General features: G+C 39.0%; 1 protein-coding gene and 1 pseudogene across 1 annotated transcript in view; one reads left to right on the top strand and one right to left on the bottom strand.

Annotated features, from left to right (window-relative positions):
* Nucleotides 1–561: 561 nt before the first annotated feature.
* LOC149131720 (uncharacterized) lies at nt 562–3,542 on the top strand (annotated as a pseudogene).
* A 3,101-nt stretch (nt 3,543–6,643) lies between these two features.
* LOC106877457 (sodium-dependent phosphate transport protein 2B) overlaps nt 6,644–26,662 on the bottom strand; it is a 30,604-nt gene continuing 10,585 nt past the window's right edge. The window contains exons 2-8 of the mRNA XM_089338485.1: nt 21,028–21,217; nt 18,305–18,433; nt 17,971–18,114; nt 13,364–13,671; nt 11,578–11,692; nt 8,945–9,073; nt 6,644–7,683 (exon numbers count right to left, since the gene is read on the bottom strand). Of these exons, the coding sequence (XP_089194611.1) occupies nt 6,788–7,683; nt 8,945–9,073; nt 11,578–11,692; nt 13,364–13,671; nt 17,971–18,114; nt 18,305–18,433; nt 21,028–21,217 (1,911 nt within the window). The 3' untranslated portion in view covers nt 6,644–6,787. The remainder of the gene's footprint in view (nt 7,684–8,944; nt 9,074–11,577; nt 11,693–13,363; nt 13,672–17,970; nt 18,115–18,304; nt 18,434–21,027; nt 21,218–26,662) is intronic.

Below are 26,662 nucleotides of genomic sequence, written 5' to 3'. Positions count from 1 at the left end.
TCTCATATTCTGGGATTTGTAAAACTGTTGATTATGTACGTAAATAACGTCGTTGAACTCCGGTACAAAACGGAAATGATTTTTACAAATAAAACATAATTTTTACTCAGGTGACTAAGATTAATTGGCATATCCACACAAGTGTGTCCCTACACCGACTTTATTTCCTCATAACTTTCAGAAAAATGAATATTTTCGAAGGAAATCTGCTACATACACCTTTAAAATACTATAGGTTGCGATATATATATATATATATATATATATATATATATATATATATATATATATATATATATATATATATATATATATATATTTACTTTTAAGTTTTTAACTTTACAACTTACGTCTCTTTACAATTTAACATTTTTTAATTACAGATTGCTCGAGGATGTCCTCTGGATGGTAACCCCCGCTGACTGTTGATCGGCCCACAACAGGTCCTACCTGAGGATGATGGCACACTGGCTGGACCCCCAAACCCGTACGAGACAACACGCCATCCTGGCCTGCTCTCGGCTCAGAGGACATCACACTTTTGGTGTTTTCTCCCAGGCCATGGTAGACTCCAATTACAAGTTCCCTCTGTAAGACAAGGTGACCAGGACCACGACGGACAACGGCAAAAGCTTTGTTAAGGAATTTATGCAGTTTGGTACCGAAGTTGAACTCTTGCCAGACATTTCTGAGGCTGCTGCCGATCTGAACGTGGAGGGCATCGAAGTTGTGAACCTGGACGTGGATCCTGAGGTTGGGGATGTGGACGAAGTTGACTACATTTCTGTTTATGCCATCCTTGACGAGTCTAGCGGCCTGGGCCTAAACCTGCCAGGGCAGATGAAATGCGCACCCCATACCTTCAGCTTGGTAGCCAGCGTGGTCGTCGACAAAGCTCTTGACAGCGCTTCGTTCAAGTCGGGCTTACAGGAAGACCATGTCCAAGGCCCAGCGGCTGTGGAATCTTCAGAACCGCACCACAGTGGTGGCAGACAGCATTCTGGACGCGTTTGAAGAGAAGGTTGGTGGTCCCTTATAGTACCGGATGGAACTCTACCTATGTCTCTATTGTTGTCCTCAACAACCTACTGGAGAAGAATAATGCAGCTGTCCACAGGGATATGACACAGCTGAAGCTGCAGACGTTCACTTATTCTGATGTCGGCTTCCCGACGGAGTACATCGAGGTGATGTCTAATGTTGCCAAGGCCTTGGATAAAATCTAAGGGGAGGACCAGGCCTATCTGGGGAGCCTTCTGCCAACTGAAGCGGCTACCGTCATGAAGTTGAAGGAAGCCAAGTTAAGACACCTCTTGTACTGCAGTCCTCTAGTAGACGCGATACTGGAAGGCATCACGAAAAGGTTTGGGCTCTTCCTAGAAAACCTGAAGTACCAGCTGGCCGCTGCTTTCCACTCCAAGTTTCGTCTGTTCAGGCTGGAGCAGTATAATAACAGTCAGGTCAGCAGAGTAACGAACGCCATGGAGACCGTCGTAGAGATAGCGCTAATGGAGACCAATGAGGAGGGCAGCCGCACCACCAGCAATGAGAATGAGGAAGATGATTTCTTCAGCAACATCACTCGGCTTCGGGAGAGCAGGAACCACAGGTCACTGAAATCCGAGGTGCATAACTTGGAGAAGGCCTAGCTGGAGGACGTCTCGAAAGAGGTCCTGACTGAAGTTGCCTTTCTGGGTGAGCAGGTCTTGATCGACCTGTTCACCAAGTATAACACCGCCATCCCATCTAGTGCTGCAGTTGATCACCTATTCTCTATAGGCAAAGATATTTTGAGAGCCAAGAGAGCCACCCTGTCAGATGGTAACTTTGGGAGACTGATGTTTATGAAGGGAAACCAGCATCACGTCGAGGCGACGGAGAAGGCCCAGCCAGAGCAGTACACGTTGATCATCATCTAACCCTTCCCCACCATCACCGCCTGACAACCGGGGTTAGTGTGTTTACGTCCTCGTAAACTAGCGGTTCGGCAAAAGTTACCGATAAAATAAGTGCCAGGCTTAAGAAACAAGTCCTGGGATCGATTTGTTCAACTAAGACCCTTCAAGGCGGTGCTTCTTATTATTTTGCCATTTTCATTTACTTCTTCATTCTCTCGACTTCCATCGGGTTACGCTTCCAACAATAACTTCATCATTAATGACGGCAAAGCTACTCTAATATTCTTTTCTACTCTAGGTACAAGGCCCGAAATTTTTGGGGAGGGGACCAGTCAATTAGATCGACTCCAGTACGCAACTGGTACTTAATTTATCGATCCCGAAAGGATGAAAGGCAAAGTCAACCTCGGTGGAATTTGAACTCAGAACGTAAAGGCAGACGAAATACTGCTAAGCATTTCGCCCGGCGTGCTAACGTTTCCGCCAGCTCCCCGCCTTTATGACAAAGATTATACTGGTTTCAAATTTTGGCACAGGGCCAGCAAGTTCGAGAAAGCGGATAAACCAACTGCATCGACCCCAGTGCTCAACTGGTACTTATCATATCGACCCCCGAAAGGACGAAAGGCAAAGTCGAACCGCTTAGGCCGAACCGCTAAGTCACGGTGACAACCACAAAGACACACGCACACACACACACACACACACACACACACACACACACACACACACACACACACACACACACACACGCGCACACGCACACATACACACACATACGATGGGCTTCTTTCAGTTTCTGTCTACCAAATTCACTCACAAGGCTTTGGTTGGTTTGAGGCTATAGTAGAAGACATTTGCCTAAGGTTCTACGCAGTGGGACTGAATGCGGAACCATGTGGTTGGTAAGCAAGCTTCTTATTTCTTTATTGCCCACAAGGGGCTAAACATAGAGGCGACAAATAAGGACAGACAAAGGGATTAAGTTGATTACATCGACCCCAGTACGTAACTGCTACTTAATTTATCGACCCAGAAGGGATGAAAGGCCAAGTCGACCTCGGCGGAATTTAAACTCAGAACGTAAAATCAGATGAAATACCGCTAAGCATTTCGCCCGGTGTGCTAACGTTTCTGCCAGCTCACCGCCTGGTAAGATCTACGCATTGTAATATTTTCTGCATGTCTCTTCATTTGCCATATTTATTTCAACCTGAAACAAATCAATTCGATATATATCCCCACACGGCAGTATGACAAGCGAACTTGCTACTCCGTTCTTTGCTAGTTCAGCATTTTGACGGGCCGATGAGACAAAGTCGTTAGAATGTCGGATAGATTGCTTTGCGCTCTGAGTTCAAATACCACCGAGTTCGGGGCTGATAAATAAAATACCAGACCCGAACTGGGGCAATTATCTTCATTCTTTCACTTTTACTGTCTATCCTTCTTTCTGGAAAAAAATTGGTTGTGGTCTGACCTGGAGACAGAAGGGCATCTTCAGGTTTAAAAAATGCTAAAGACATACTGTGGAGGGACCCAGTCAAGATAAATCCCATTTTAACCCCCTTTTATTGCTCTGTCATCAATATATACACCATTAGTAGTTTTACGATTGTATTTGTTCTTCCATTTTTTCAGATATTGTTGATCTTTTATATTTTTTCTCAAAGATATTTCAAATTATTTTAATTTCACTTGATTAAATGTGTGAATTATCGTATATTATTCTCTAGTTTTCTTGCTAAAACAGCTAACTTTCTTTTTAAATATTCAATAGACACTTGATTTTCGAGCAATTTCAAATATCATCATTTGAATTTAAAAATTTAAAAATTAATACCATATATATATATATATATATATATATATATATGTGTGTGTGTGTGTGTGTGTGTGTGTGTGTGTGTACACATACACACACATATGGATTTAGAAAATCATGTGGTTATCACAGTAAGCTTCCCATTCGGAGTCGGCTATCAGTCTACGCAGTAATCAATTACTGTGTAATGTAATATGTCCATGCAACTGAAAATCCAAGAAACCTAAGCGATATTTTTTTTTCCGCGAGGAGAAAATAAAACATAAGATCAGGAGGCGCAAAAGGTGAAGGCAAATTCATTACTTCACGATTTCCATATGATCACGTGCGGTTACAGCCGTTTCGTAACGTTCTTCATAAAGTATTGTTAATTGCAGTATACAAAATTATACGTGCTTGATTGTATCAATATGCATGCTCAACATTATACAGTACAATTGTATATTCAGAAATTAATGCAAATGAAGGTAGTTAGCTCATTAGATCACCGGAACATTATGGTTAACCATAATGAAATTGATAATAATACCATATGAAGAAGGTTATGAACGGGATGTAGTCATGTGGAAATCATATGGAGAAATAAATCTGTTTCCATTTCTCACACTCACTTTCTGACATTATCATATATATAGATATACATACAATGTCGTGATTAATAATAAATTCTGGTATATTCCATGTTCCATCTTTCATTTGCCACACACACACACACACACACACATAGTAATAATAACAATAATCCTTGGATGGAAATTATAAACGTTTGATGTAACGCTACGCGCGTTTCCAGAAATGAAATGTCTCTTAAGGGCACAGCCTGTATAGCTGGGATGGTTACAGTTTAGTCTTTAGTACCCGTGGACATCGGGTAGGTCATCTTGATGCATTCATTTCTTCAGGTGAACATCAATAGATCATTACCAGAGCGATGTTTATCCCTTTTGAATACGGACTGTGATCTTAAGAAACGTGTGATTTGTGGAAACGCGCATAGCGATGAATTAAATATTTATGAATTCCATTCTACCGTTCCTTTTTCTTTCTTCTGTTTTAACTGTTTTACACTCTTTTCGTTTCTGTTTTCATTTTTTTATTTATAGTCAAATTCCTTGCTTTTATACATTTGCTTGTGCGATAGAACAGACATAAGAAACAGAAAAACGGTGACAGAATGAATCAACTGTTTCGAGTAAATCACTAAATTGATCACCTTGTGTTGCGTACTATTTCTCTCATTTGTACATCTGCACGCATGCCCACATACATATAGACATACATACCTCTTCCATATACACATGTATGTGTGCATGTGTGTGTATGTATGTGAGGCTGGCAGAATCAGTAGAGCACCGGTTAAAATGTTTTGTGGTGGCTTTTACGTTCTAAGTCGAAGTATGACATGACATAAGCACTTGTCGATAACAGAACCAATAATATCCTGACTGTGTCGTTCCAACATGGTCACACTACATAAAGCGTAGTGTTGATGATATCGTCCCCTGATTCGTGACAGATTTGAACTCAGAATGTATGATGTCACCCCGTCCACATATATATATAAACACATATATTTATAAGCCTACATGCATACACACATATACACCCATTTATACATGTACGCATGTATATATACATAAACCTCAATAAACTTGCAAATACATGAAAATGTTAGATCAGAGATATTTACTAAATACCTTCACTTCAGCAAGTACCAGTCAAAATACTGAAAATCATGCATTCACTCCCATTCATTGGGTCTAAACTTAATCATTTTTTTACCAATAACAATCACTCATCCTTACTAGTAGATATCACTGATCTCAATATATTTCCTTTAATAACAAATTCATTAACATTTTCAACATTTTATCTTTCCATGCTTATATAGCAGAGTGGTTAAATGCTTAGTTATTCATCAGAAGCATTCACATTGTCTTATATATCCCCTCAGCTTTAATCCATTAAAGCTTCCCAAGATATTTACCGTTCCATAATGTTGTCCACATAGACTTCCTTAATTTGTCTCTTTCCTTTTTTTTCTTCTTCCCCTGAGCATGTTATATTCATGTCCTTCATCTTTCATCCATTTAAAAGTTTTAAAATTTCTTCTGACCTTTCAAAGAAAACAATCCACTTGTAAGAATGTCAAAATGGAATAAGTCATGCTCCTCAATTTTTAACTTGAAATGCGTTTCCAGAAACTCCATTTACTAAGAAAAAATATCTAAAAAATATTTCAGTCACAGGTTGATGCTTGTCGGACGATTTCTTAGCATTTTCTGGGCATGAAACTTAACGCAATGACCATGAATCGTCTTTATCGTATAATATATTATTCTACTACTGCATCGGTTATTGTTTGAACTACTTACCGTATTCTTGTTTATTTAAACACCCAATATACATACACACACACATACATACATACATACATACATACATACATACATACATACATACATACATACATACATACATATATACATACATATATATATATATATATATATATATATATATATATATATATATATATATATATATATATATATATATATATATATATATATATATATAATATATATATATATATATATATATATACATACATATATATATATATATATATGTATATGTATATATATATATATATATATATATATATATATATATATATATATATATATATATATATATATATATATAGATATAGATATGCATGTGTATATATATGGTTATATGCAAATGGATACGCTTAATTACGTATGAATGCACACTCTCCCGCTCTCACCCCCAAAATTATTTGGGTTTTCTTCTGCCATTTTCTTCTTTGCATTTCGAGTTTCGGCTAATCTTTTTAAAAACCTCGTTTGCATTATTATTATTATTATTATTATTATTATTGTTATTGTTGTTATTTTTGTTGTTGTTCTTGTTCTTGTTGTTGATGATGTTGTAGTTGTTAATTTTTACTTGTTTGCTGTTATATTTGCTCAGTTTGTGCTGTGTTTTATTTTTCTTTATAGGTTTTTGGTATTTAAAAAAAGAAAAAAAGATTCTTTCATTGAATCGATTCCATTGAGTTTTTCATGGCAAAGTTCGTTTGTGGCGTAAGAGTTTTATTCTTTTCTTTAGAGAACGAGCACCTTTTCAATTTTCCAAACCACCGACCGAGTGCTGTCATTGGTCGGTCGTATGGTTCTAGTGAGTGCATCCACAGGGGCAAAAAGTCCCAGGTTCTCAGTTTTTCGGGTAGATAGCTAGGTAACTTTTTCTGAAGTATGTTCATGATAATCACGATTATAAGGAGCAAACCGATCGGACCAAAAACACCAACCCAAGCAGGCCAGCCACCCAAGGACACGACAAACACAAGACCGGGTAACAACAAGAACATAGTGATGAGGTACACAATGGCAAACCAACGATATTTTGCTGTTGTATTGCCGAGAGTTTTGCTCAGACCAATGGGAATTTTCCTCAAGTATGGAATCGGATACCAAATGATGATGCCGCTTACGTTAAAGAACAGATGACAGAACGCAATTCGCAGGGCCAGTTTTAGGCTTTCACCGGATGATGTCATGGCAGCCATAACAGCAGTGAACGTCGTTCCTATGTTTGCTCCTAGCGTGAGAGGATACATGCGTTTCAAAGAAATCACACCAACGCCAACGAGCGGGGTGAGTGTGGAGGTGAATATGGAACTACTTTGCACCAGAAACGTCAATGCTGTACCGACAAGAATCGCCAGATAACCAGTTAGAAAACCAAACGGACTGGGTAGTTTGGCGTTGACCATTTTCTTTATAATTTTCGCCGTGTTGCCTTTCATTACAGTATGGAGGATTTTTACAATTGATATTAAGCAGAAACACAAGACGACCAACGAAATTACAAGCAGGATCACACCAATTAAGGTGTCGTTGAGGGAAGTGTTTGCAAATACGTGGTTACCTGCAAAATAGACAAATGAATAAATTAATTAAATAGATAAATAAATAAATAAATGAATAAATAAATAATTGCAACTTATATTTGTTGAGACTGTGGCTGACAATGTGCACTTGATACTGATGAAGCTCAACAAAGCAGAAATGCATGGATAACATTCTAACCACGGCTACTAGATTATTTTTGTCTGCTATTGATATATTTTGTGTTTTTATGGTTTTGATCGGCCCGGGGCTGTAGTAGAAGACACTCGTCCAAAGTGCCACGCAGTGGGACTGAACCTGGAACTATGTGGTTGTGAAGCAAGCTTCTTAATACACAATCACACCTGCGCCTGTAATATATATACATATATACATATACATATATGCATACATACATACATACATACATACATACATACATACATACACACACACACACACATATATATATATATATATATATATATATACACACAAACAGATGTGAGCTGGTATGCCCGGAAATTGCATACCTGAGAGAAAATTTACATGATTTTACAAGCCATGAGCATATAAGTCGTTGGACTGGCGAGCTGACTGGCCTTCAACCCAGACGGGCAGGTGGTAGTGGTAAGCCATCACTTCTAAATGGGATTGAGGGTGAGTTATCTCGCCTGTCCATGGCTCTAAGGTGTTTTAACACTGGTGATATGAGAGTTTATATATTCCGCTACGCCATTGCAGCCACCGGAAAATACACAAAGCATATACATTAGTATATGTATTTAGCAATATTTATTATACTAGAGTTGCTTTTACCTCATATGTAGTAAAAACATACATACATGCATACATACACACACACACACACACACACATATGTGTGTGTGTGTGTGTGTATGAGTGAGTGTGTGTGTGTAAGCATATGGTGGTGGTGGTGGTGGTTGTGGTGGTGGAGATGACGATGATGACCATAATAATAGTGGTTAGTGTTGATGATGACGACGACGACGATGATGATGATGGTGATGATGATGATGATAGTTATGCTGCTGGAGCTGCTGCTGCTGCTGCTGGGGATGATGGTGGTGGTGGTGGTGGTAGTGATGGTGGTGGTGGTGGTGGTGGTGGTGGTGGTGGTCATGATGATGATGATGATGATGGTGACGGCAACAATGACAGCGGGGACGATGACGACGATGATGGCTGCGATAATCAAAGCGGTGACAGTTGTTGACAATACTTATGTCGAATGACACGACAATGACATTAAAACATCAAATTGCTTTCTTTTCCCTTACATTTCTTCCAGTCTTTCGTGAGGTTTCCTAGAATTTCTTGCTCTGTACTTGTTAAATTGACATCAGGCTGTGTATTTATTGAACATTCACGTATTGACAAGTTATGAGCCTCTAGCAATTGGGATGAATCTGGAATAGTAACGAATACATATATATTTAAACATACTTGTAGACTACATACAAGGGGACAATTACCCCTGTTTAAGGACAACTGCATATTATATATAGTGAAATATATCTGTTTTGTTGTGTCTAGGGAGGGTCATTACGCCAATATTAATAACACACGCACTGGTTCAGATCCATTCCTTCATTATTAGTCAATTGGTTAAATATTCAACTAATTAACCATTCGATCGTTTGTTTAACGTTTTTTTGCCATATTTCTTTTGCTGCCATTTGCACCTTTCTCACTGACTTCTCTCCCAGTTCGTTACGGGATTAACTGCTAATTACCAATAAGTTAAACAAACAACTGATTAGTTAGTTGGATATTTAATCAATTGATTAATAATAAAAGAGTGGAATTGAACCAGTGCGTGCGTAATTAATATTAGCGTAATGATCCTCCATAGACGTAACAAAATTTGTTTCAACACACGAATTCACATAAAGAATCTTGCAAACCAGATAGAAAAAAAAAATAAGTAGGAACATGTATGTGCATTAAATATATTTAACTCTTTAGTGCAGTAATCCATCGCCATATCGCGGTTCACCTTTCGCGGTTTATTATTTAAGCTCACGTCGATTCCTCCGTGGTGTTGTTTTGCATTTATAATTAAATAAATATATACAAACTATAAAAATAATAATAATAAAATATATATACAGTACAGTACTGTTTGTTCTTCGCGGATTTTCACATATCGCGGGGAATTTTGGAACGTAACACCCGCGATAGTCGAGGAATTACTGTCCAAATAATCTACCTCTTTTATGTTCGAACTGGCCCTATCCAGCTTCTTACACCTACTCTACAATGTTATTATAAAATTAAACAATTGCAACATTGGAATCTCAAAGCTACGAGATTATGCATAATTATTTCAAAACAATGTGAATAAACAAGCGTTTTATTTGATAGAGAAATCTGAATACAAAACGGTTATTATATATATATTTAAGTATGTATGCATATTATATACATACATACATACATACATACACACACACACACACACACACACATACATATATATATATATATATATATATATATATATATATATATATATATATATATATATATATATATATATATATATATGTATATATACAGGGCACAGAAAGTGTGTCAATAGCCAACTGGAGGAGGTGTCTTCCTGGGGCTACAAGCTACAGTAGCATCCACCCTTAAGGGTTAGCCGCATTTAAGTGGCAAATATACTTCACGGTGTCGTGCAGTTACTGTTTACACCTCGCACAGAAATTTATTATATATATATATATACGTATATATATATATGTGTGTGTGTGTGTGTGTGTGTGTGTGTGTGTTTCGTGGTACTCCGTCAGTTACGACGACGAGGTTTCCAGTTGATCCGATCAACGGAACAGCCTGCTCGTGAAATTAACTTGCAAGTGGCTGAGCACTCCACAGACACGTGTACCCTTAACGTAGTTCTCGGGGAAATTCAGCGGGACACAGAGTGTGACAAGGCTGGTTCTTTGAAAATACAGGTACAGTTGAAACAGGAATAAAGAGTGAAACTTGTGGTGAAAGAGTACAGCAGGGTTCGCCACCATCCCTTGCCGGAGCCTCGTGGAGATTTAGGTGTTTCCGCTCAATAAACACTCACAACGCCCAATCTGGGAATCGAAACCACGATCTTACAACCGCGAGTCCGCTGCCCTAACCAGTGACCCATTGCGCCTCCACTATGTTACATATATTTGAAGAAGCAAGAATATTAGATATATTTCAACCACTAAGTTATGGGGACGTAACTGGTACTTAATTTATCGACCCCGAAAGGATGAAAGGCAAAGTCGACCACGGTGGTGTTTGAACTCAGAACGTAACGGCAGACGAAATGCCGCTAAGCATTTCGCCCGGCGTGCTAACGGTTCTGCCATCTCGCCGCCTTCTTTACATCCTGAGTTCAAATCCTTATAAGGTCAACTTTGCCTTTCATCCTTTCGGAGTCAATAAAATAAATACCCGCTGAATACTGGGGTCGATGTAATCGACTAGTTCCCTCCTACCAAACATTTCAGGCCCTGTGCTTATTGGAGAAATGGTTATTTGGTGTGTGAAAGGCGGTGAGCAGGCAGAATCGTGAAGACGCTGGGTTAGACGCTTAGCGGCACTTCCTCCATCTTTATGTTCTAAGTTCAAATTCAGACGAAGTCGACTTTGCCTTTCATCCTTTCAAGGTCGATGCAATAAGCCCCAGCTAAGCATTGGGATGAATATAATCACCAAAAATTTCAGCCCCTCTGCCGATAGCTGAAAGGTTTAATCCAGCATAAAGAAAGAAACAAAGAAAAAAAAAAAAGAAGTGTATTTCAGCATCACCGATTATAGATCCATCAGAGTTTTGGATATGGAATTAATTGCAGTTTCTGATGAGGTATAATCATAAAACTATTTACATTAAAGAATGATAAATTAAAAGCCAAATACTTACCGGAAAAGAAAAAACCCTGGGTTCCATTAACCGGAAGTGTCTTCTCACACCATCTTTTTACTAGACTTTCCACATCTTCGCCATTTGCAATTTTCTTTAAACACTCCGAATCCAACTACAAAGGAATCGAGAAATCATTGAATAAACTCCGAGTACTTTTCCGTAGATGTTAAATTACAAAGGTTCAAAATAAAAACCAAAAATGACATCAGTATAACCGTCCTAGGAGGGTCTGGAAAGGCCTATAAACACTGTCCTTTCTTTTACACCCAGCGAATGAAAGAAGTCATATATTTCACCATCGACCCTCGACCAGTCTAAATTCCAAAAAAAAAAAAAAAAAAAAAAAAAAAAATCAAAGTTTCCTCCTGAGCCACAAGCTCATAAGATCGGTTTCCTAGAATCTATGGTGTATATATTTCCGCTTCTGGACAGGCCACCTGACAGGCGGCTGTGTAGTCTGAACCAACACGAAACAATGTTTTGCTCAAGAACACAACGCCTCACTCGGTCCAGGAATTGAAACCACAATCTTACGATCATGACTCCAACACTCCAACCATAATAAAGCCACACGCCTCCACTGGCCTTTAGCCTAAAAGTTCGCTATCGATCCACGATCGCTTTTCTGTTTAATACTTTCCTATAACTATTAGCGACAGAAGAAGTATTAGTGCTAAAAGGTAATATTTATCTCCACTTAAACGTGGATGTTGTGTGCTGGAACATAAAATACTGCGATAGCTTTCATGCGAGAACCCCTCATATGGACTTTTGGTGCATATAAGCATTCTTGTTTATATCACTAGCGGTAGACAACTTGCCGACATGTCTCCCGCTAGCGATATAAATAAGGGTGCTTATATGCACCGCAAGTCCACGTGAGAGGTTCTTTCATGATAATTATCGCAGTATTCTAAGTATGAATATATCTTACTGTCCTATAGATCTAGAGTAGTGTTGCGCGGCACACTGATGGGCCACGAGACGATGCTAGGTGTTCTACAGTGTGGCCTGAATATAATTTTTGCCCCTATAAGTTTCGTTATATTTTTAGTTCAGGTGTACCGCCGAATTTTGAAAAGAATATAAGTGTGCCGCATGTGAAAAAAGGTTGCGGAGCACTGGTATTGAGCCAACCTCGAGTAAAATATTCCGCTATCAAATCTTTTATGTCGCATATCAGAACGTCTAAAAGAATGAAAGAATGAGTGTGTGTGTGTGTGTGTGTGTGTGTGTGGATGACGAAGCTGGGTGAGAAGATAGATATGTGGGTGGCTGAGTGACTGGGTAGCTACACTCACTCAACCATGCGACCACCCAACCTGGTTGTGTGAATGGGTAGGTGAGTGATTGGGCCGAGTGAGTGAATGATTGAGTGGAAGAATATATGGCTGTATGACAGATGACTAGTTAGGTGGACAGGTACATAGGTGAATGAAAGAATGTGTGAGTGGATGGGTGGAGGGGGGAGAGTGGAATTGTCGCTCAGCGGGACGGAGTGGGGGTGGTTAGATATGTTCGTTGGTGTTTAACAACGATGATGATAATGATGACAACGATGGTGATGATGTTGACAACGACGACGATGATGATGACAACAATGACGATGATGACGGTGTCGACGACGACGACGACGACGACGATGAAAACAACAGCGACAAAGACGACGATGATGACGAAAACGACAACAATGATGACGACAACAATGATGACGATGTTGACGACGATGACTACGAGAAATGGGAAGTGAGTATTATTGTTTTTTTCTGAAGAATGATCTTACCTCTACGATAAGATCAGTGAACGGCCGAGTGATCACCTGCAGCAGTTCAATACGATCGAATTTCGTGTTACCTGAGATGCCATCCATAATGGCACCTGTAAGTCGGTAGAGGTAACCGCTAGCAGCCTCCAACGGCAACAAGATTAGCACCGTTAACCAGTTAAACATATCCAAGATGGTGGCGGCGGCGAAAGCTCGGCGAAACTCGTTCCGATCGCCTGCTTGAGCTAAAGAAACGATGGTGTTTGTAATTGAGGTACCGATATTGGCGCCCATCACTAGTGGAATCGTTGCTTTGACGCTGATAACTGGAAATATAAAGTAAAATCTATAATTAAAACAATCAGATCGAAACATCGTACAAATGTAAATACTGGTTGCAAATTTTGGCACAAGGCCAGCAATTTCTGGGGAGGGTGCAAGTCGATTACATTGACCCAGTAGTCAACTGGTACTTATTTTATCGACCCAGAAACGATAAAAGGCAAAACTGACCTGGGCAGAATTTGAACTCAGAACGTAAAGACGGACCAAATACCGTACTAACGGTTCTGCCAGCTCGTCACCTTCGTATAATTGTAAATGCTAATAAAAGTTAACAGTATCGTTACAGTGTGGGAGAAAACGCCTACAATAAATAATAATAACGGCCATAGTGCCGGATGCATCCAAAATCTGAAGAAATACAAAATGGAACACGCGTTGAGTCTATATAACAGTCAGCGTCACTCGACGCTGTGCCGCCGCCCCCATTTACAATGCTTGGAATTTGGTTCGATCCAGACTCTCAGCTGAATATGAACGTGAAGCTACGAGCAGAAGGATCGTTCTCGCAGTGGTGGCGAAAGCATACGGCAAAGACCCCCACTGGTCATGAATGACCATGAGATTGTATCTAGAAAGTTCCCCTCAGAGGCACAAGTCCAGGCAAAGTTGTTTGTGGAAGACCAGCCAACAAGCAGCCATGCGTACTAACCTCCCCTCTCCACGCCACCGATGTTATCCAAGGGAAAGGCAAAGGGGGCCGATACAGTTTGTCACCAGTGACATCAGAACTCATTTCTACAGCTGAGTGAATTGGAGCAACGTGAAATAAAGTGTCTTGCCCAAGAACACAATACATCGCCCGGCCCGGGAATCAAATTCACAACCTCATGATTGTAAGCCAGACACTCTAATCACTGATTCTTACTCCTTCACTGGCGAATGCATACAAAGCCTCTTTGATTTATTATTGTCTGATCGTCATGTCTTACCTCAGTTTTTATCTAGCCAGATTGGAAAGTTTTCTGTTTTGTTTAATATGGAAGGGACACGTTCTATTTGCCAGAAGATACATTCCCTGCGATTACCCTTTGCGTAGTGGAGGTTGTGTCTGATGGCGCGCATGCACCGATACTGCGGCATTTGAAGGTTGAATTTTGTCAGGCTTCTCTTCCTGTAGCTCGTCTGTATGTCCGAGCTGTTATTCTAAATGAAACGAAAATCCAAATAAAATGGAACTGGAATCAGAAATATCCTCAGGCGCTCTTTGCTCTTCTACCCATCAGGTGAGTAAAGCTTGGACACGATGGGTCCGTCGCTCTGTACTTAACTGGGACTGACATATCTCATAGCATGGACACGGAGTCCGTAGATTTAATTAATATTGAACTGGTAATGCTAATTTTTAGCATGACCAAATTCTATTGCCAGACCATCCAGTCCAGAAGACTTGCTTACTTTATCGCTTTTGACAGTCCATCAAAGGTGACAGCAGCATCGATCCAAGATATTCATCCGCATCCATCAACAGCACATTGTTTCTCATGAGAACGGACGTGGCTGACAAGACCCGTACGAGATGAAAAGATCCTGTAGCACTGTGAGCACTGAAAGTGTCCCCAAACAACAGTTGTAGAGATTTGAAGCCCTTCCCTCACAAGATAATCCATTAAAATAATCTTACCGTAGTCGTTTTTAATACCAGCTTCTGGCTGGTGAGGATGGAACCACAATTCACCTACTTTCAATCCAGATTTCCTACCAGCCCTCGCCCCTCCACTTAGTCTATCTTTTCTGCATCGTCTTTTAAGTCTTCTTAACCTTCTTTCAGTCCCATCTTACTACAATGCCTTCAAGATGATTGACACTTACGTCCACTTTACCATACATTCGACACTTATTAACTCGGTGGCTTCTGTCAATTTTTGTTTTAACAAGGTTAGTTCTAATCGCTTGTTCTTGTGCAGTCATGATAAGGGTCGCGATTTCTGTTTACAGTTTTACAACTATCTCTCAGTCAAACTCATAACTCCTCTCCTCCTATGTCCTCTCTTTACCTGACAAACTGCCTATGTAACACTTTTTTCCCCGTCCTGTTTTCAATCGTTTCCCTTCTTTTGTTTGTAATCCTTTATTCTAAGTGCTTAACATTGATCTCCCTGGTTGTAGTTATAAAGTCTCATCACTTCTCCTAATGCACTTCTCTACCTTTATAATTGCTAAGTACATTGAGACGGTACACAGTACATTACGTGACCCCTTCAATTTCACACTTTTCTCGAGTTCCTAAACCACCGATTCCTTAATTTTCTCGGGCTATTAACGCACCAAATTTTTAATGCATCTGTTCTCTACGTAGCCAGTGCCGCCCCAAAGGCATGTCGAAGAGAGCGTTAGGCTTTGGGAGGAGGTGAAGTGGCGGTAAGATAACACAATTAACATACTAAATTTTGCCTATAGTAGTTATTATATTATACAATGCATATATATATATATATATATATATATATATATATATATATATATATATATATATATATATATATATATATATGTATATGTATATACATACACACACACACACACACACACACACACACACATATATATGCATGCACACACATATACATACATATTCACACACACACACACACACACATACATGCATTGTGTGTGTGTGATAGAGATAAGCAACAAACAAGATGGTACAGTTCTATATTTAAGAGATGAGTAATTATGTACATTATTTGCATTATTTACATTTGACGGATATTTGTATGGCCTAGTGGTTAGAGTGTTACTTCCAGCTGGATTGTGGGTTCAATTCCCGGGCTGGGCAGCTCATAGTTCACCTTGCTCTGTGATCATTTTGGCATCTTGTGCACCTGTCCAGGTAAAAAGCAACATTGATTTGATGGAGGGAATGAGCTAATGTTGTACCACAAAGCTGTCATCATTATAAACAAAAGATTTGTGTAGGTTGTTGAGCAAGAACTGAACACATTATTTACATTATTTACATTTGACGGATATTTGTCCTCATCTTGTTTGTTGTTAACACAACATTTCGGCTGATATAGCCTCCAGCCTTCTTCAGGTGTCTTGGGGAAATTTCAAACCTGGGTTCTCATTTCTAAGGTATTTTTCGATATTGTTATTATTATTATTATTATTATTATTATTATTATTATTATTATTATTATTATTCAGGTCACTGGAATCTTGGGGTTAATAGCCCGCGCTCTTAACCACTACGCTATATGCCCACGGGTTTATCAGCCGAAACGTTGTGTTAACAAACAAGATGAGGACAAATATCCGTCAAATGTAAATAATGTAAATAATGTACATAATAAACAAGATCGTATTTCGGATAATTCATTAAGTACCTATCGATAATAAATAATCGATCAGTTACAAATCATACCCCCCCCCCCCCCGTAATTTACTGAGTCGACAAAACAGGATTGTACAATAAATACCAAACTTAAAACTAAACACTGGAGCGGGGTGGAGTCGACACATTCGACCAAATCCTTCAGTGTGGTGCTCCAGCATGGCCGCAGTTCAATAACTAAAGCAAATAATAACATAGTTGGCGAATTGGCAGAGGCGTAGGAATGTTTGCTTGAATACCTTGTGGTGTTTGTTTCTATTCTCTACACTCTGAGTTCAAATCCCACCGAAGCCAACTTTGCACTTTCATGCTTTTGAGATATTTTAAAACTGTACCAATCCAGAACATTGAGTTAGCGGAACCGGAAGAACGTCTGACCATGTGTCTTGTGGTAATTGCTCCAGATCTTTACGTTCTGAGTTCAAATCACGCCATGGTTTTTGTGGGTCATAGACTTAATCCGTTTTTATTGTACATATATGTACGTGTATCTCTGTCAGTCTGTCTCTCTCTCGATATATATATAGTGTATATATATACATGTATATATATATATATATACACTATATATTATATATATATATATAAATTTATGAAACTAAATTTTTATATAAATTCTGCATACACTAACGGATTTCCACATGTATATCCAGTAAGAGGAGAAACCCCGCTGTATGATGGCCTATGGTAGCCGATAACCGTATAGGAGCTTTGAAGTGTATACTATGAAGTTATTAACCAGATGGTAATATATATATACATATATCTATATACGCACACACACATATGTATGTAAATGTGTGTGTGTATAGATATATATATAGTGTGTGTGTTTGTGGTGTTGTTGGTGTTGGAATTGGTCGGTGGTGGTGGTGGTGGTGGTGGGCTGGGGGGCGTTGAATATGAATTTATAAAAAGAAAAAAATTGTTATTGAAAGTTACCTACTTTTTGATGCCACCATGGATACCATGATCGACGTGGAAGTAGATGAGCTTTGTACCAATACTGTGAATAACACACCGATCATTAATCCGGCAACTGGATTCGATACCATTTCACTTTGACTGATCGCTTTTCCGGCACCTTTTCCTGTAAAACAAATGGAGAAGATAGCAATAATTACTACGGAACTGTTAGAAATAACTGCCAAAGTGACAATATCCCTCTCTCTACATTTTTTTCGTGTTGCACTTTATGACGAATGTAAAAATTTCGAAACGTCAATTAAACTTATGAAATCATCTTACGAATACTTTGAATGTATATAAACTTGACATACCTCCTATTAAACGGAATGCTGAGCTGAGAAAATCTAGGGAACAAACGAAGAGATAGAAGAAACAAGTAAGGAGAATGACTTTGCCGATGGCGGTGAAGATTCGCAAACATTTCTTCTTGGAATCGAGTTCTGTAAATAGAGAAAAATCATTTGTTAACAGAGAGAAATATGTGTCTATGCTTGCAATGGAGGTGCGTATCTGTGTGTGTGTGTGTGTGTGTGTGCGTATGTATGTATGTATGTATGTATTATGTATGTATGTACACACACACACAACTTATATATACACACAGATATACACACATACACAGACACACATACACATACACAAACGTATACACACACTCAAACATACACACATACACACACATGTACACACACATACACGCACAGAAATACACATACACTCAAACATACACACAAACATACACACACATACATATACACACACATGCACACATATATACACATACACAAACAAATATGCACACACGCATAGACATATACACATATGCATGCGCACAAATATACACATACACACAAACACAAATATACAAACATACACACACACAAATATACGCACACATACACCCACACACAAATACACACACATATACATACACATACACCCACACACAAATACACACACACACACACACACACACACACACACACACACACATACTGCACATCTCCACCGACTAAATTCACTAACGAGGTATTGGTCGGTATGGGTTTGTAGTAGAACAATTTTCGCTAAAATAAAAAACCTGTTTTGCAGTTTCTTAATATCCGTTGCGTACATTTACTTTGGCCGAACTCCACCCCTGTATCAAGTGACAACGTTATCAAGCCCAACTATTTCTAAACATTGTATGCATAAGCGCAGGCGTGGCTGTGTGGTAAGAAGCTTGCTTCCTAACTCCACATGATTCCGGGTTCAGTCCCACTGCGAGGCACCTTGGGCAAGTGTCTTCTACTAAAGCCAAGGACCGACCAAAGCTTTGTGAGTGGATTTGCTAGACGGAAACTGAAAGAAGCTCGTCATATATATATATATATATATATATATATATATATATATATATATATATATATATATATATATATATATATATATATATATATATATATATATATATATGTACGTATGTATGTGTGTATAGATAGATAGATGTCCCTGTATATTTATATATATATGTATATTTTCATGTGTGTGTGCGTGATCAATTAGACTCTCATGGGGCCAGTGATGAGGCTCTGCGCCTGCGAGACTTATATCGTGAAATCAGCAAAAAAGAGTAAAGAGTTCAGTGAACTTGCCGTGAGGAGTGGAAAATTCAACGTTTCGGATACAGTTCTTCTTCAGAAAAAATTGAAGGGAGAAAAGTTAATGAGAGTTTTACGTCCTCAAAGTTAAGAAAACTGGACTAGATGCAACTGATATGAAACGCAAACTCACGTAGACATATATATATATATATATATATATATATAATATTATGGCCGGGGTATATGTGTGTGTGTATGTGCGCGCGCGCACGCGTAAATATCCAAGAAAGCAGAAGATCGTCATTATCTCGAATATAAAACAAACTGTTATATCAGTACAAGATTTCAGTGTGGAGAATCAACGGTTCAGATCATATATTTTTCGTCTGATGTTTATTCCAAGAAATATCCTCAGGTTGTAACAGAATGCTGTAAACTGACCTATATCGAACGCATTAAATATTCGTCCGATCGCCATATTGATTTCTCCTCCACTTTGTTTGTAGTTTCGTCGTGTGCCATCTCGCTTATATGCACTACACTGTCTGTACTATATGTCTGTGTGTCCCGCTCTCTCTTTCTGTAGTATACATGCACGCACTCGCACCCACATACGCGTATGTATGTATATATATTTGTGTATATATATATATATATATATATATATGTATATATATATATATATATATGGCTGTGTGATAAGTAGCTTGCTTACCAATCACATGGTTCCGGGTTCATTCCCACTGCGTGGCACATTGGGCAAGTGTCTTCTACTATAGCCTCGGAACGACCAAAGCCTTGTGAGTGGATTTGGTAGACGGAAACTGAAAGAAGCCTGTCGTATATATGTATATATATATATATATGTATGTGTGTGTATATGTTTGTGAGTCTGTGTTTGTCCCCCCAACATCGCTTGACAACCGATGCTGGTGTGTTTACGTCCCCGTAACTTAGCGGTTCGGCAAAAGAGTTCGATAGAATAAGATTACTAGGCTTCCAAACAATAAGTCCTGGGGTCGATTTGCTCGACTAAAAGGCGGTGCTCCAGCATGGCCGCAGTCAAATGACTGAAACAAGTAAAAGAGTAAAAGAGAGTATATATATATATATATATATATATATATATATATATGCCTAAAACCCCACCTCACCTCACACAAACATGTGTATATAAAATGAGATTCGGGATCAGTGTGTGGGGCTCACCTTTATGTTGACTCTATCTTGTTTACTTTGGCGATTTTTAATGGAATACTTTATAAAGAAACACGGAGTCCAGCTCAACGTATTTTTGTGATGTATAGAAGGAAGGAACGAAGGAAGGATGGAAGGATAGAAGGAAGGAAGGAAGGAAGAAAGGAAGAAAGAAAGGAAGAAAGGAAGGAAGGAAGGAAGGAAGGAAGGAAGAAAGGAAGGAAGAAAGGAAGGAAATCCAAATTTCTTCTCACCTGACCATTTTGGAGAATCGTCAACTAAGTCGGGTGTGTTCCAGGGATCATCTTCCACTCTTGTGTCTTCCACAGAGTCTCGGTGGTTTTCATTGTTTCCGATATGACTGTTGGTGGTGTGGTTGTTCTCCACGACAGCCGGATGGCTGTGTGTCACGTTATTGGAATCACGTAATAGCTTGAAACGTCCCTAAAGAAAGAAAGCACAATAAATAAATAAATAAATAAATAACAGACGAATAAATAAATAAATAACAGACGAATGAAATTAGTGGTTGTGCTAGTAGTGGCGTTGGTGGTGATGGTGTTGGAGGTGGTGGTAGTGGTTCCATTCATGTACTCTTAGGATCAATAACAATACTGAGAGCAGCGCTGGATTAACCATCAAGCAAAATAATCACATGCTTAGGGCACCAAAGGAGGGGGGGCACCACAGAAATGGTAAATGGTTTACGGCACAAAAGAAATCACTTTAAACTTTGCTAAAATAATATTCGGGATGCCTTTATCTCTACTAAGTATAGATGCAGATGTGTTACCTAAGATTAATTTTGAGGATCTGATCAAAGATTTTGCAATTGAAAAAAGTAGGAGGAAACTTTTCAAATATAAATAAAGTGGAAGTATACAAAAATAAACTTTATTATCCCTCTGACTGTTTTGTTTCGTTTAGAAAAATAAGAATTGATTTTATCGTTTGTTATTGTTTATATTTTAAGAATTACATAATCTTTTATGGGAGCACCAAAATCTTTTAAGTGCTTAGGGCTTCAATGGGTCTTAATCCGGCCCTGCCCGAGAGGATAAATGACAAAGTCGAGCTCGGTGGAATTTGAACTCAGAACATAAAGAGTCGAAAGAAATGCCGTATTAATTGCTATTACGGCAGAGAGCTGGCAGAATCGTTAGCACGTGGGACAAATGCTTAGCTGCATTTCGTCCGTCTTTGCGTTCTGAGTTCAAATTTCGCCGAGGTCGACTTTGCCTTTCATCCTTTAGGGGGTCGATAAATTAAGTACCAGTTGCGTACTAGGTTCGATCTAATCGACTGGCCTCCTTCCCCAAAATTTCAGGCCTTGTGATTATATTAGAAAGGTTATTACTGTTGTTGTTGTTGTTTTGCTTGAGATTAGCTTTGATTAAACCACCGTTAACTGAAACACACACACACACACACACATACACACACACACACACACACACACACACACACACACACACACACACACACACACACACACACACACACACACACACACACAAAAGATGAATGAATTTTACTGGGTGCTAAAGATGTTGTTACAATCTAAGTAGCAACTGGTTGATAAAGAAGTCAAAGGGTGAAGTCCAGGTTTAAAGGTGAAGTGAAAACAATTATATACCGTGAGTTTTTGAATAGGGACGGCTTGGTGAATAGGGTCATAAAAAACAAAAAACAAAATAAACATTAAAAGTATCAGCATAGACGCAAGCGTGGGTGTGAGGTAAGAAGCTTGCCTCCCAGCCACATGGCTCTGGGTTCAGTCCCACTGCGTAGCACATTACGCAGGTGACTCCTGCTGTAGACTCGGGTCGACCACCAAAGCCTTGTGATTGGATTTGGTAGACGGAAACTAAAAGAAGCCCGTCCTATATATGTGTGTGTGTGTTTGTGTGAGTATGTGCGTGTGAATGTGTGTGTGTGTTTGTGTGAGTATGTGCGTGTGAATGTGTGTGTGTGTGTGCGTGTGTTCCTGCGTGTGTTTGTTCCCCATCCCTTGTTAACCGGTGTTGGTGCGTTTCCATTTCCGTAACTTAGTGGTTCGCCAAAAGATATCGAGAGAATAAGTACCAGGTTTTTTAAAACGAAAATAGTCGATTCGCTCGACTGAAAATTCTTCCATTTTCTAGAGGAGCCACTTGCTAGAGAGGCCATAAGCCAACGCGTTTGGCACCTGATGATACGCTGCAAAGTTAAGCACTTTATAGACGTGAAACTCAGGGCAGTGTCATAAGCCGGCCTAATCTAACTTTATCTATGTAATCTATGTAATCTATGTAATATGCTGTTCTATGACTTAGAGTGTACTGCTTTTTTTAAATTCATATTTTGCCGACTATGTAACCTCGTGGGCATCGGTACCATTTTCCTCTTTCTCCGTTCTTCCATTCTCCGAACTTTCCATCTTTCCGACGAAGGGCTACGCCCGAAACGTCATACACTCTCTCTTTCCTTTCCTGAGCGTCCAATAATACTATCCATATCACGTCCTCACTTTGTTGTTTTTTTGTTTTTTTGTTATTGTTTTTTTGAACTATATATATATATATATATATATATATATGTAGTCACATTGACACTACAATTGTTTCCGTTAACGGACGATATCGTTTGTTTCATATCTCATACAATGTTATGTAATGCATGCCAGAAATATATGGTAATATGAAATAATATTCCAATAGTCTATTCACTTCTTGGTACGAAGGCATGATCGTCCTAAACACACACACACACACACACACACACACACACACACACACACACACACACACACACTACGGGCTGCTTTCAGTTTCCGTCTACCAAATCCCACTCATAAGGCTTTGGTCGGCCCGAGCCTATAGTAGAAGACACCCAAGGTACCATGCAGTTGGGCTGAACCCGGAACCATGTGGCTGGTAAGCAAGCTACTTACCACACAGCCCCGCCTGCGCCTGTTGTATGGATGCATGCATGCATGTATGTATGTATGTATGTATGTATGCATGTATGTATGTATGTATGTATGTATGTATGTATGTACTTCAAAATTTCTCAGTTACTTAAGCGATTATTTCACACTGTGAAGCATTAAAATTTATCTGGAACGTAAACTGATACCAGAAGATGTTTTTTATTTCTTTATTACCCACAAGAGGCTAAACATAGAGGGGAGGGGACAAACAAGGACAGACAAAGGGATTAAGTCGATTACATCAACTCCAGTGTATAACTGGTACTTAATTTATTAACCCCCGAAAGGATGAAAGGCAAAGTCGACCTCGGCGGATTTTGAACTCAGAACTTAAGGGCAGACGAAATAACGCTAAGCATTTCGCCCGGCGTGATAACGTTTCTGCCAGCTCGCCGCTTACCAGAAGATGTTTTGTTTTTGTTTCGACGCACCGATTCATCCGTCTCAGAGGTGCAAGAAAGATTTCCCACAGGTTGTACATGTGAGCGATGTACTTCTCACAACAGGACACCACGGGACATATAAGTAACGACACACACACGCACACACACACACACACACACACACACACGCACGCACACACACACACACACACACACACACACGCAACATATTCACAGATGCATGTGCGTGCATGCATGTATGTGTGTATACGTGCGTTTTTATTATACGTTATGTTATTGTTCTTGTGCAAACACGTCACTTGCTAGCAGGTAAAGGCAACAAGAAAACATGGGAAGATTGCAACCCAAATACAGAAAGAAGACCTTTGACACAGTACAAACAATAAGAAGCTTCATTATCAACAAATAACTTTAAAACACATAAAAATCCACTAAATCTCTAAGTATCCACTAAATACAGTCACATCTACAGGTATGTATGTATGTATGTATATGTATATATACATACACATAAGCATATATACACAAGCGCACGCTCAGGCACGCATATATACAGACACATATATACCTGCATGTGTGAATATATTAATGCATTTATCTAACTATATTTCTCTCGTACTTCCCCCTCTATGTGTGTATGTATATATATATATATATATGTGTGTGTGTGTGTGTGTGTGTGTGTATGTCTGTCTGTCTGTCTATCTATCTATCTATCTATCTATCTATCTATCTATCTATCTCATTTCTTTATTGCCCACAAGGGGATAAACATAGAGGGGACAAACAAGGACAGACAAAGGGATTAAGTCAAATACATCGACCCCAGTGCGTAACTGGTGCTTAATTTATCGACCACGAAAGGATGAAAGGCAAAGTCGACCTCGGCGGAATTTGAACTCAGAACATAACGGCAGACGAGTGCAAGCTATGGGAGGTCAAGGCAATTCCACTTCGTGGTTCCATAAAAGGCAAATTTCTGAGTGAATGCAGGTTGGTCATCTGGGATGAAGCGACAATGAGCCATAAGGTTTCCTTTGAAGCTCTTGACATGGCGTTTCAGGATCTGAGACACAACGTCAGGCTCATGGGAGGTTCCACAGTCTTGCTTGCAACCAACAGTGCAGCTCAGTGATGATGATGCAGAGAGAACGTAAGCAATAGCACTTCGGTTGGCGAGAAGGATGGCCGGGTAAGCTTGCCTTTTGGACATATGGTATCTGATTTATAGGAACTAATGAATAAGGTGTTTCCTAACCTGAGGAATCAGTTTACAGAACCACGACTTACCACACAGCCACTCCTGCACATATGTTTACATTTGCTGAACATTTCTGATCTGGAATTCGGCAGTGCGGTGGAATTCTCAGATCTAAAACGGATATTATTTTAGATCAATGGACATATAATATGGATTTTTCTACGATTTTCGACTTGATTGTATGTGGCGTAGAGTTGGCCTTGAAACCCCATACGTGGATAGCCAAATGAGTAGCTTTACTTTTGTCTATGTATCAGCTAGAAGATAGGTGGTTTCCATAGCATTTTTTGTAGTTGCCTTCACAGAACCTGATGTAATTCTTCATTGGTTTGAATTATCATGTAGCATTGCTATGACTTTTACCTTATATACGACGGGGTTTATCATGCACGCCTGGTTAAGTGGGCAAGCTTCAGCCTATCGACAGTTACAAATGGGAACGAACTCTTGGCGGTGTTTACATGTTCTTCATATTGGGGCAGCAGCTGTACGATAATTTAACTGAGTGTCTGTTAAAGACCTTTCTGTATTTGTGATTTTCTGGGAAACGCTTATCTGAGAGAGTGTGTATGTGTGTGTAGTTGTCACATGTCCAGGAAAGTGTTGATACAGAGCATATGAATTTAGCACTGTAACTTCAACCCCGGCGCCTTTTCTTATGGTTATCTATTGCATGGCAAATATTGTATTTATCAAGTTATGACACATAATCACAAACTTCCACCCTTTTACTCTATCAACAGATACACAACTTCAAAGGGCTTAGCGCTGTGTTTTTGTTTTATTTGTTAGTTTGTTTAAAATAGTGACACATTTAAGAAATATAACAAGTGTGTGATTGTGTCATTTATCTATCTTTTTATGGAGTTTAGTCTTGACTGATACGTAATAGGCCCAAATTGTAACATTAGCATCTACTCTTTCTTCAGACGTGTCTGCATAGGTTCGTGTTGCGCGCACGCACACACACACACAAACATTTTGTAAAAGTGGGAGTATGTTTATTGAGTGTGTGTGTGTGTATATATATTTATATTTATATGCATATACACATATATATATATATGTATGAACATATATATATATACATATATATAGTTTTAGGGAAAATAACCAATTTTCAAGAACTCATCGATGAAAATCCACTATCACATATAGAAAAATTAATAATTAAAAGCACAATAAATGAGTATAATATAAAGTAAAGTAAATATCATAAGATAAATATAATATAATAAATATAATATAATATA

The sequence above is a fragment of the Octopus bimaculoides genome, chromosome 20 (genome assembly GCF_046866305.1).
Source record: "Octopus bimaculoides isolate indiv1 chromosome 20, ASM4686630v1, whole genome shotgun sequence".
NCBI lineage: Eukaryota > Metazoa > Mollusca > Cephalopoda > Octopoda > Octopodidae > Octopus > Octopus bimaculoides.
This window is presented reverse-complemented; position numbering and strand designations above follow the sequence as displayed.